This window comes from Macrobrachium nipponense, chromosome 35, assembly GCF_015104395.2.
Source record: "Macrobrachium nipponense isolate FS-2020 chromosome 35, ASM1510439v2, whole genome shotgun sequence".
Taxonomy (NCBI): domain Eukaryota; kingdom Metazoa; phylum Arthropoda; class Malacostraca; order Decapoda; family Palaemonidae; genus Macrobrachium; species Macrobrachium nipponense.
Genome location: NC_061096.1, coordinates 11,711,452 through 11,724,771, shown reverse-complemented (window position 1 = coordinate 11,724,771; position 13,320 = coordinate 11,711,452). Strand labels below are relative to the sequence as shown.

At 34.5% G+C, this 13,320-nt stretch overlaps 1 protein-coding gene across 6 annotated transcripts in view; it reads left to right on the top strand.

Moving 5' to 3' along the window:
* Window positions 1–13,320, top strand: part of LOC135208419 (unconventional myosin-XV-like) — a 263,067-nt gene that overhangs the window by 188,671 nt on the left and 61,076 nt on the right. For all 6 annotated transcript variants that reach the window (XM_064240571.1, XM_064240568.1, XM_064240569.1 and 3 more), the window contains 6 exons: window positions 2,555–2,952; window positions 3,111–3,280; window positions 3,467–3,592; window positions 7,208–7,336; window positions 10,735–10,838; window positions 11,582–11,726. In XM_064240571.1, the coding sequence (XP_064096641.1) occupies window positions 2,555–2,952; window positions 3,111–3,280; window positions 3,467–3,592; window positions 7,208–7,336; window positions 10,735–10,838; window positions 11,582–11,726 (1,072 nt within the window). The remainder of the gene's footprint in view (window positions 1–2,554; window positions 2,953–3,110; window positions 3,281–3,466; window positions 3,593–7,207; window positions 7,337–10,734; window positions 10,839–11,581; window positions 11,727–13,320) is intronic.

The window sequence follows — 13,320 nt, the reverse complement described above, 5'->3', positions numbered from 1 at the left end:
CAGGCTCCAGGCAGGCGCAAGGCGCTAGCCAGGCGCCAGGCGCCAGGCAAGCAACATGCGCCAGCCAAGCGCGAGGCGTCAGACAGGCGCGAGGCGCCAGCCAGGCGCGAGGCGCCAGCCAGGCACAAGCCAGGCTCTAGGCTTCATCCAGAAGAGATCAATTTCAAAGAAAGCCCTGGTCTTCTTTGGAACAGTGTGATCTCTAAAGCACTTCTTAAGTAACTTGATGATTCCTTCAAACAGCTGAGAATTAAAAGCGCTTGAAGTGCGAGCTTTTAACAATTCTTGTTCTTTCCATAACAATATGTCGTGAGAGACATATTAGCTGTAATTTACGGGAGATGCAACTCTGTGTTGTCTTCTCTTTGCACGAAGGAGGTCAAGTTGACCTATGAGAGATCCTTCTCTCTTGGTTACGTGTCTATGGATACGTTGCTGGGATAGGGAGCCGACACTGATCCTTAACTAGTGAGTTAAAAAATTTTATTTTAACATAAGTATACTATTTTCTTTGGGTTATTTGAAATGAGTTTGGGGATAGCTCTTTTCAAATTAAGCACTAACCCTCGTGTTAGGATCAGGTGATCGGGATCGGTGTTGTGCTCCTTAATTATGCCAGTAGGCATAGGTGTTTTGTCATGTAAGTGGATAGGACCCCTTTGACAAATAACCATTAGATTCTGTCAAGTAAGTGGATAAGACCCCATTGACAGATCTACAAGAACGCTTAGCCATAGGTCACATCCTCGCTGAGGCTCTTGAGACGAAGCAGACTCCTAGCAATAGCTAGGAGGTCAACCCTTCGTCTAAACACATAGGAACCAAGGTTTTATTTATTTATTACCTACAACGTATGTTGTTTACCTGTCTAATCAGTAATTAGCTGTCTCTTACCCACCGCCAAAGGTGCCAATCAGCTAAGTATATATCTGACAGGGAAGTTGAATGTATGAAAATGATATTGTTATTGTACAATAAAGTTTCATACATACTTACCTGGCAGATATATACGATTGAATGGCCCACCCAGCCTCCCCTCAGGAGACAGGTGGAAGAGAAAAATCTGTCCTTAGAAGGTAATAGTTCCTATTCCTGCCACCCAGCGGCAGGCCGGTAGATCACCTGACCTACCTACCTGTAGCGTGTGCCGCGAAATTCGAATTTCTATCGGGGACGACGGAGTCTATAGCTAAGTATATATCTGCCAGGTAAGTATGTATGAAACTTTATTGTACAATAACAATATCATTTTAAAATGGTGCAAACATTACCACAATCGCACGTATGATTTTTTCGGAAGAGTTACCGCACGGACGAAAAGAAAATGTTATTTTTTTCATAAATTCACCATAAATCAAAATATTGTGCTAGAGACTTCCAATTTGTTGCAAAATGAAGGTAAATGTTTGAATATTATTAGAATATAAGCGTTTTAGCTTACAATTGCGTTTTTCGACTATTTCGGTAGAGTCAAAGTTGACCGAAGGTTGAAATTCTGGCAATTATCGTTATTTATATGAAAATATCTCAAAACTGACAAAAGCTACAACCATGGGTTGTTTTTAGTTGTATTGTGCATGAAATTGCACACATTTCCATATATAAAACTTTATATAACGGCTAATTTTAAAATGGTGCAAACATTACCACAATCGCATGTATGATTTTTTTTGGAAGAGTTACCGCACGGACGTAAGGAAAAAGTTTTTTCATAAATTCACCATAAATCAAAATATTGTGCTAGAGACTTCCAATTAGTTGTAAAATTAAGGTAAATGATTGAATATTACTAAAATATAAGAGTTTTAGCTTACAATTGCGTTTTTCGACCATTTCGGTAAAGTCAAAGTTGACCGAAGGTTGAAATTTTGGCAATTATCGCTGTTTATATGAAAATATCTCAACACTGATAAAAGCTACAATCATGAGTATTTTATTGTTGTATGCTACATAAAAATGCGCACATTTTCATATATAATACTTCATGTAACGGCTAATTTACAATGGTACAAAAATTATGTCAAAGTGACGAAATAATTTCCGAGATGTGTCACAGATACTTTTTAGTGTGGCAAGAAAGAAATTCGCGCTTGCGCGCCTGCGTAACGATTGTAAACAAAACAACACCTTGATCCGTGAACTCCCAGCATCCCCCAAGGCGCGTGATTCAAAAGTTTTAGGTTGGTAGGCCTATAAGTATTTTTCCGCGAATTTTAAAAAAAACTTTTGTGAGTCGACTTAAAATATGTCCAGTCTGCACACGGGAGACAAAAAATGTCGACGTAAAATACGTCCAGTCGGCGTAAGAGGGTTAAAAAGTAATTATATATTGCTTTAAATACTAAAGTAGTCTAATTTTTTGGTATTAACTTTAATGAAATTATGGCCCAGGAATGTTAGTACTTTATTATGATATGTTTTACAGAATTTTTATTTTTTATTTGATTTAGATCATACTACAGTACTAATTGGTGTTTAATGGATTAAGTTTGTAAGGAATTCCATGATGCTATACCATGTTTCTTATTAGTGAATAAAATATGATTGCCTGCAGATCACAAAAAAGACCTCCCCAAGGTCAACAGAAGGAGCAGCGTGGTGGAGTGAAGAAGCTTGAAGCATGCCGACGTAGTCTTTTACAACATCAGTTAGCCGGAGATAAATGGGATACAGTAGATTCTATTAAACAGTCTTCATCAAAAACTGAAAAGGGAATCGTTCCACCTCCTCCACCCATTGCTCCTCCAAACTTATATATGAATCATCGCCCATCATCACCAGTTGGGTCCCTTTCTTCTCAAGAAAGTTCGCCTGTGATACCCCAGCCCAGATCCCCACCTCCTCCAATTCAACCCTCAGGATTCCGTAATGGAGGAGACTACCGCGGTGATAATGGAGAACGCCGTACATCTATATCAACATTACATACAGAAAAGACAGAACATTTTGAGCGTAAGTGCTGGCAAAGGCTCTATTCAGTCATTTTTGTGATATTGTAAAGTCCATCTTGTTTGATTTTCTGATTTGTGGATCTAATTTATTTGCCACTATTATTTAGAAAGTCCTGTATGTACTTGCTTATTTTTATACAAACTTTTTTTTATTTCCAGTTGAAGAATCCTCTGAGTTTCTTCAGCCTGTTGACAGTGTGCCAATTTTAGTTGACAAAGAACTGGAAAAAAGATCATATGCAGATGTCAAGACAAGACTCCTTCCAGCTGTGCATGGGAGTCATGTTACATATTCTCATGTTCCTTGGAATTTGGCGTTAAGGAAAGAAGTAAGATGAAAGCTTTGTGTTACTGTTGCATGTAACCCAATAGTTTATCGAAACTTTTTGGGTAAATGCATTTTTTGTCACTTACATAGAAAATGAAAAGCATGAGTATTCATATTATACATTCATTTAAATCTAAAGACATTAATCTAATGTATTATAAATGTTATAACCTATTTTACATTGTAGGTATTTACACCCGGAGAAACCTTAACTGGTGATGCTTTGCATCTTGTATTCTGTCAAGTGGTTTTGGATGTGTATACTGGAACTACTCCAAGGTTAACACATGAGCAGCGAACACAAATGAGAAAGGTGAGTGTTTTGTATATTTATTATTTGTAACAGTGGAGTTGTTTCAACAAGTCTTTAAATTTGGCATACAGTGCAGTGATGGTTAATATTTCTGTTATACGTACGTATGTAAAATATGAAGTTGGATTTAGAAATATTTGAGTCATAATATGTATAAAGGGAATCTGTATGATTATGTACTTTGAGTTACATAAGAAATGTTTGATGTCAGATTCTCTAACATGATGGAACTACAATTCATCTTTGTAATGCAATTGTAGATCTCTACACTAAATATTGTAATGCAAACTCCCCCTGGAGGCACTTAAAGCTTAAGATATTTTTTCTCTAATATTAGAGGTATGTTAGAAAGGGCAACGAATGTCTAGATTCTTTCTTTTTAATCTTCCGTTTCTGAATAATTGCTAAGTAAGTTGGAAATTACATCATTATATGTTATTTATTTGTTCCTTCAAAAACACAAACCATCATCTTTTATACAAAAGTATATCCTGACATCATCTGGAAACAGTAGTTGAAACTTTTTTTTCAAGGTATACTTTAGTTAATTGGTGGTAGGTAGGGGAATGATAGGGTATTATCGACTCACTTGAAGGAAACCCAGCATTTTTCTCTTGGCCACCCTTCATGTAGAAAATGTCTGCACTTAATGACTATTGGAATCATCTAAGTATTTTTGTGTTGACTGATTGCCTGATTGTTGATTATGAAAAACTTTTGAACTATGCAGATGTGAAGGGTGAGATACTTCATCTGGGGTGTATCTGGTTGCTTCATGTTGCTCTTGACTGTGGACCCTCACATTGGAAGAGGTATGGCAAGAGCCAGCAGAAATCCAGAATGTAGTCACCACTTTTATGGGGGTTAATAACTCTCCTTTGACACCTGCACATCTTTTTTTGGTATTATATGTCATAAGCCCCTACCCTTGACAATGCTTCTCTTGTTTGCTCTCCCCTGGCTTCCTGGTCCATGGGATGTATGTGCATGGAGAAGGAGTCCCATCATGCACTCTTTTCAGGACAGGTGTGCATATATTGGTTAACCTTTGTAGAGTGTCTAAAGGCAGTGTGGTTCCATAGGCATTCTTGAAGATACTTCGTTTTGTGCCTTCATAGATCACTTAACCTTGGTAATAGGGTCTCCTGATGTTCCTGTTCCTGAAGTCACCAGGTTTAACCCACCTTTTGCAGTTGTGGTTTTAGTCAGAGATAACTTGTAGTAGTTCCTCCCTATGCCAGTACTCTTGGAGGTAGTATGTTAGCCACTTTGGCTTTGTCCTTTGGTGTGGCTGGAAAGAAGTGTGTGAGGCAAAGTTGAATAAGATAAAGTGGAAACACTTCTTTCTTATTCTTTTCATTGTTTAGGACTTCCTCCTCCTCCCCCTTGTCTCTGTCATCCTCATTCCCTTCATGAGTGTGAACTTACATCAAGATCTATTATCATCCCAGTTCTCCCGTTTCGTCCTCTTCTGTGCATGTACATGGTAATTCTCAAGGCTGTTTGCCAAGACCTTTTGAGCACTTCAACCTTTGCTACTTGAAGGGGAGTCCTAATTTTCTAGACAATGACTCAGGTTGTCTGTGGTCAGTTCTGCTATCTGCAGCTTGTGGTATGATACCAGAATTAGTTGCTTTGAAGAGTTAGGTTACATGATCCCAAGAGTGATCATCCTAGCAAAACTGGTGTGTTTACTGCCTATCCCTTGGAGAGGATCCATCTCAGTCTGCAGTAGATCTGTTGGGACTGAGCAGTCTTATGCTCTTGGAATCTATCCATTAATAATTGGAAAGACTCCTCAGAGATTATTGGGGCTCATTTGCAAACACATTGAAGCAATGCCCTTCTCTCCCACAGAATCAGATTCTAGTCTCTCGCCAGTTTGCAAACATTTCTACCAAATCATTTAGGAAATGGCAGAGTACAAAATATTCCATGCAGAAATAAAATGTGGAAAATTATATTACAGAAAAGAATTGCCTTTAGATTATAATTCCAAGTGACATCAAACACAAGGATTCGTAAAGCGTATGTTAAATTAATTTACCTATAGTCCCAGACATGCATAAATTAAAAGTTAAAAGAAATTACACAGTACCCTATAAATGCAGTAAAAAAGATCACTTACAATAAAGGCTCTAGAATTTCAATAAAGTAAAACATGAAGTGAAAACCTTCCAAATACAAAGATGACAGTTGCTTTCACTCATTAACTTAAAGGAAAAAATAAAGCTAAAAGAAAGCAATAGGTCAGTGAAAATGGGAGTAAAGGAATAAACATACTCCAATAAAATGTCAAACTAGAAAATATAATATAATTAACAGTTCATGAAAATTAGATACTTTTACTAACAATGATTAACTTGTAATATCAGAACTCCAAAATATTCAGCTATGCTGGAAAGTCTAGTGCCTGCAGATGCAAAGCAGTGCCACCTGAAGTACTTGAAGTATACTTGGAATAATTTTTTTTAAGCATTGTTCCTAACATTATCATAGGCATTAATGAAAAGTGTCCCACAAGAAGAAAACTCCTTCACTGTTTTAAAGAAAACTTATAAAACGAGGAAAATTTGTCTTACCGCACAGCAATCTTACCGCACAGCAAATAAAAAGGGGAAATACTTACCTAAGGAAATTAAATGCTTTGCTAAAATATTTTGAAAGTAAAGTTGAAAATAAAAATTGGAAGCTCTGTGACTTGTGTAATAAGCTGCAAAGGCTTACCAGGCAAACATGATGTGAGCAGTTGGCTGCTGCTGACTTGATGATCTAAGGGAGCATGAACAGGGTTGCTGTCTACCACTGATCTTTTTCTTTGTTTTTTCTCAGAATTATTATTATTATTAATAGGGGTTAGTTTTTCCACACCTCTGAGTCTCAAGTAGACTCTTCTCGGGCTGGTTCTCAGGGATCAATCCTGAGAAGAAAAAAAAAAATTTATACTATATGAGAAACCTGTCTTATTTAGAAAATTTATGATGTTATTAACTGAAAAATCTTTGCTTTCAGCAAGAATACTTTTCATTTTTGAATTCCGTGGATAAATAGATCTTTGCTGGGTCCAATTTGGGCACTCAACAGAAGGATGAGCATGCTTTTTTATTTCACAAAATATTTTGCATGTAAATTTTGCCATCATGGTCTTTGTAAAAAGGTTTTCTAAGAAAATAAGTTGATATGTGAGAGTTGCGTTGCTATTTGTTTAATTTTCAAGAGAATTGGACTCTAAACAGCTCTCTATTTCTTTCTATTCGTTCAAAATAGGGAATTACAGGAAGCTAATTGCTATCTGCACAAGATAAAAGAGCAAATATATGCAGTACTAGAATTTACCAAAAATGGAATGTCATACTAAAGTTACACTGATTATTTTTATAGCTTATTTCATTGGTCAGTGTGTGATTTCATTGTAAATTAATTAATGAAAAAATTCAACTATTTTATTTTTTGTCATAAGATATAGGATGAGATTTTCAAATGTGCTGAAGACTTATTTCTTTTGGCATGCATGAAATGATGTTAACATTGATTATGTACATAATTTTTTTTATATTTGTATGTTTGTTGTGTATTTTTAATCTTGTCATTGTTTTTTGTAATTATTTTTCTCAGATGTTAGATAGCAGAGGCATCACTCCAAATAACAGTTTTTCGCCACATCACAATAATGGAGTCAAAAAAGAAATTGTAGAGCTAGCTAAATCGTGGCCTCTCTACTTTGCTGCCATATTCCCTGAAACGGTGAGAATTCTGTACTATTTGTTGACCATTGTTTCTTAGTAATGTTTGTGAATATTTGATTGATTTCAAAGCACAGCAAAGCTGAATATAATTTAGTTAAACCTTTCAATTTTAGATAAATTTTTGGTCTGCTGTATGGAGAGAGCTTCTGATTTTTAAACTAAAATTTAAGAAAACCAAACAACTAAAATTTAAAATTTAGATCTCTTACACATTACTGTTGTCAAATTAAGTTTGCCTTATGTCAGATTATCCATTTGTTTTCTGATAATTTGAATAAAACTGTTTACTATATGTAATCATATTGCATATATTATTATTGTATTATTAGTACAAATATGAACAGTGATCATGTGCCATTCGCATTCTGGTTTTGTTTACATTCTTAAAAAATCAGCTGATTGAATTTTACCGACACTATCAATGTGTTTAGTTGCTAAATGGAACTATAATGGGTCTTATTATATGAGCAAACTGTACCCGTAAAGTAAGATAAATGCCTTATTATTAACAAACTGCAGCACAGTAAAAGCTTTAGCATAATTTTTAGAGTTGAAGGCATGTCAATTAATAAAGAAACTGTTTGGTGCTCGATCAGGAGGCAAAAACCCTCAAATCAATATTTCCATTTCGCATCAAGTGTGATGTACCACGATCCCTTATATTGGTGAGCTGCTGTAATTTCTTTTAGGCATATTATGATGTCCTTTATGTTTTTTAGATACGGTATACCTCAATCGTATGTGATTTGAGTTGCACGAATTCACAGTAGCACTAACTTTTCTTTGGAACCTAATTAATTATCATACGCAGGTTTCTCACAGACACACAGACATTTGCGAATCCTTGAGAAACCCTGCAAAAGTGTTGTTTAATTTTTTATGTAATTTATAGGTTTTCAAGCTTTTGTGTGTAAATTAAATAATATTTTGTAATTCCCCCTCTCTGTCTCTGTAATAATTTATTAATAATTTCACTCTCATAAATAAGGACTGCTTCTCTCTCTCTCTCTCTCTCTCTCTCTCTCTCTCTCTCTCTCTCTCTTCATTCCTCCCTCCTCTTCTCTCTCTGCTCTCTCTCTCTCTCGCTCTCTCTCTCTCTCTCTCTCTCTCTCTCTCTATTCTTATCTCTCTCTGCTCTCTCTCCTCTCTCCAGTCTCTCACTTCTCCTCGTCTCTCTCTCTCTCTCTCTCTCTCTCTCTCTCTCTCTCTCTCATTGTGATCTAATTTTACCATCATCGTCTAGAACTGTAAAAGCCATTCTAAAACATATACACATAACTAAGAGTTGTATTAGTACAAATAAAAAGCCCCATTTGTTCATGGAAAGGCATTTCAGAGCAAAGACAAGAGACAGAATAAAGTTCAGAAGACTTCTAACAGTAGATCTGTTGGAAGGGGAAAGAGAGAAATAAACATTTATTAGCATTTTTAGAAAACATGCAAATGTAAGCAAAAATTTGACTTGCATGACGGAGTCTGGAACCTAATCTCTTGTAAGATTGAGGTACATATTACTGTATGTATTAAGTTTCATCATCATCATTATCCAAATTATTATTAGAGTGCTCATTGAAAGATTAAACACTTCTATACATTGAATGTTTCAGACATAGTTTGTCCTAAAAAAATTTTGCTTTCAGCAAAGATATTGAAATTTCTTCTTTTTTATTATTTATTGCAAATTGCAGTCTTTTTACCTTCAATATATAAATATACACATATTGAAGTAATAAACTTTATGTTCTGTTATTCTAATTTTTATTTCTTTATGTGAAATAGTCTTTGATTTTTGATAAGTTAGTAAAACAAAGCTGGATTATAGTATACTTCCTAATTTATTTGTTTCCTTACATAATATGCTTTTCTAAACTTTCTATGCCAGGATACCTTGAGTCTACAGGTTTGAGTAGTATCATAACTGAAAAATTAAAAATTTTGATTTATGCCATCAGAACAACTTTGTCATATTGCCATATAATGCAGTCTATAAATGTTTAATTTTGCTTTTAAGGGTTTGACATGAAATTAGTCCTCTCCACTTTCTTGTCTTGTGCACTTTCTGCCTGAATTCCCATTTACTTAGGTCTTCTTTTCTGTTTTTCTCTTAAAATTTTTGGTATTTGCCACATTTCTTCATCCTGTTGCTATCATAATATATACAACTTTTTGAACTACAAGCTCCTTTCCCCTTCCTATTATACATATAGACCATCCCAATTTCTGAGATCAGCAACTTCATTCATAATATGGGCTTCTCAATGTACCTTCACTCATGATTTTGAGCATTTTGTAGTTGCACTTGGGGAACATGAGATATGGCGCAAGTGTTACACAAGAATTATTATATTTTTTTCTTTTTACTAATTTGATTTTTTTGGACAATACTGTAATTAGCTTAACTTCATTCAGGCTATTGCTACACTTTTTCATGCCCTCTTGATACCAGCCGTGGTTCGCAATTCAGTTTCTCTAGAAATTAACAGAAATTTTCTGCTTCTTCCAAGGCATTTTATTCTGACAAATTAAGTCCTCTTCATCTACATTTTCCCCATTATACTTTCCACGAATGTTTCCTGTATCAAAAATCTATAAATCCAATGTGCCACCATAGTTACATTTGAGAGAAAGTATTGAATTCATCCTTACACATCACCCACTTATGCACATTGCTAATTTTCCATGTGTGCTGTTTCCTTTGCATCCTTTCCAGTCACTGTAAACTTTGTTTTTCTTATGTTGATTATTAATCTTCCTCATCCCACCATTTTATCCTTTATTCATTTGTCGCATCTCTCTCTAATTCTGCCATAATAGTGCATTAAAATGGATCAATCAATAGTTTAATGATGCATCCAGAGTCTCCCATGGTAACATCTGAATTTTCATAAATTTTACAGTTAATAAACATGTATTACAAATATCATGGCGGTTCTTTGTTTATTTCTTGAACAGATGGAGTCTTGTGTTACTTAGTGAATATTTTTGTTTCTACTTCTTTGTAAACAGACACATGGGTGTGTATTTTTCTTTAGTGCTGCATAAATGATAATAGAGAAAGAATGAAACATGTTACAAGGAGTTACAAGGGTTAGGATGTCTCAAAGACTTATTAGTAACTGAGTGATTGTAACAATTGCAGGAAAAATAGACATGTCCATTGTGAAACATTCAGTTCTTATAGTTCACTGTTTGTCTCTTAATTAGTACAGCATACTGTATACCGTTTCTGTAATTCTACAATTTCTGTAACTCCAGAGAGTAATAAAAGTAATTTTTTATTCATACTGTTCTTTTGTTTCAAGGAAATTTCCTTGTTCTTTTCATCTGATAAAATGTGTTTTATCAGAAAATTAGAGAGGAACAGTTGTGCTAATCAATGAAATTTTATATTTTTAGGGTTCCAGAAAAAGTGGTGAAGTTGAATTGATTGCTGTGTCACATTCAGGTGTCAGACTTGTAAAACGGGAACATAGCCACCTGACAGTCATCAACACTTACAGGTAAGGTGTTAAAAAGCTGTGCTGTTACTCTTCTGTCTTTATGATGGCTTATTTAAAGTTTAGTGTTTAATTTTTTCCTGTCCGCTGTGAAAGTTCTGAATTCTTTCTTTGATTACAAACTTTCAATAAAACAATTTGTTTGAGTTTTCCATACTTTGGTTACAAAATTTGAGCAACATAATTTGTATGGCTTCATTTTTTATTGAAGGGAGCTTTTGTTAGGCTATTTCTTCCAAGTATAATTAACTGTTGGTAACATCTGATGTTTGAATTTTAGATCTTCAGAAGATTTGCATACATTCATTCAAGTGTGAGAGGTACATTTTAAATATACTGTGGTAATTTTTAAAGAACCAGTTTGATAAACTGTTTTTTGCTTATACCACTGAACATAGAAATTTGGTTTTATGCAGTGTGTGTAAAATTTACTTATTCTTTACTCTATATACTGATCCTGAGATTTAGTTTATTATAGTTAATTTTCAATGAAATTTGATATTTTTCTTTAACTTTAGAAAAATTATAAATAATAGTCAGTCTGGTATAAGCCATTATGATGTGTATTTTCTTTTGAGAATTTTTTTTTTGCTGGGAGCATTCCAACTATTTTCTGAGGTAAATTATCCTTTTCCACAAACTAAACAGTAATTGATGACTTGTCAGGGTAATTTTATATAAAAATTAAATATGCTCACACCTACTCATTGAATGATTTATAACTGCTCTATTAATTTCCTTTTCAGTTTTGAAGAAATAGAAGAAGTAGACAGTCCAAGGGAAGGAACATTACGACTTGTATTGGCTGTTGGTGGCAGAATCACACTCTACACACCCAGATCAAGACAAATAGCAACAATGGTATCCAAATATATGTCTTCAGTACAATCTGTAAGTACCAGTTTTCATGCTATAAACATACACAATTATTTATATAATATATGGTATGTAATATATATATATATATATATATAATATATATATATATATATATATATATATATATATATATATATATATATGACTGGTAAAAATGTTCTGTTACAACAGAATTCCATCTAATAAAAGGAGCCCATAAAAATGCCAAAATATATAGAGAAAATACTATATTTCAGGTAAATGAATGAGAAAAGTTACAGAAAAGGTGGTATTTATACCATGAGATCCATCCACACTAAAGTCAATTTAGTTCCCTCCCACTGATAGTCCTTTTTTAATCCTCTTAAGCGTTGGTTGAAGAAAAACTTTATCAATGACATCTGAGTCCTGTGTGGCCTATGAGATGTTCATTACCTGTCTGTTTAATCAAGGCTGATTCTATCATCTGACGCTTGTACCGACAGTAGCTGCTATAAATTATACGTGACAAATTCCACTTTATTCTGTGGTTATGCTCATTTATATGGTTGAAAATAGCTCTGTTGTCCATACCTAACTGACCATTTATGTTGTATTGATCTCTGGGGAAGTGATTTTCCTGTAAAACCGATGTAGGATTGGTCACAATCCAGGCATGGGATTTTGTAAACACCTGTGTCCTTGGGGGATGTCTTTTGTTGGACGTTAATCAGGGATTTTGGTGAGGTATTTGGGTAAATATGCAAAAGGATTAGGTTTTCCGAGAGTCTGAGTCACTGTCTTTATCCTGTCCATGTGTGGAATTTTTATTTTAGTGTTGGGTGTCTCTCTGGTCTTGTCATGATGAGGTCGGTAGGAAATTAGGTTTGCTTTGTGAATTGCTTTCTCAATTATATGGTCAGGATACCTTAAAGAAGAAAGCTGCTTACAAATTAGTTCAAATTCTTTTTCCTGGAAATCTGGGCAACAAATTCTTAAGGCTCTTAAGAATAGGTTGCTGGCTACACTTATCTTGATAGGAATGTTGTGATAGCTAAAGTAGTAAATATATGAAAGTGAGAACGTTAGTTTTCTTTATATGATCAATTTGTATTCTGTCATGTCTCTAATTATTAAAACATCAAGAAAAGGAATTTTGTTGTCTGTTTCCCATTCAGCTTTAAATTTATGCTGGGCACTGATGCGTTTAAATTTAAAAGGAATTAATTGAAATTGCCCCATCTATTATCCCAAAATGTTAGAATATCATCTACATATCTCATCCACAGAATTTTTCGGAAAGTAAGATTAATTGGCCAAGATAAAAGAGCATTGGACTATTAGAGAAATTTAAAGTCATTAATCCAAAACTTCCCTACTTTTATGGCCTTCCCAAAACTCACAAAGACAATTTTTCCATTCAGACCCATCATTTCATGTGCTAGAGCTTTCAATTACAAAATTTCTAAATGGTTAGCTGGCCTCCTTTCCCCTTTTTTAGTCACTTTTTCTCCCAGTCACATTAAACACTGGGAAGATTTTTGTCACAAATTCAAAGAAGCACATATACCTCTTCACATCATAAAACTTTTAAGCGTTGACATAGATTCCCTATTCACAAAAGTACCAGTAGAGGACGTTCTTCAGT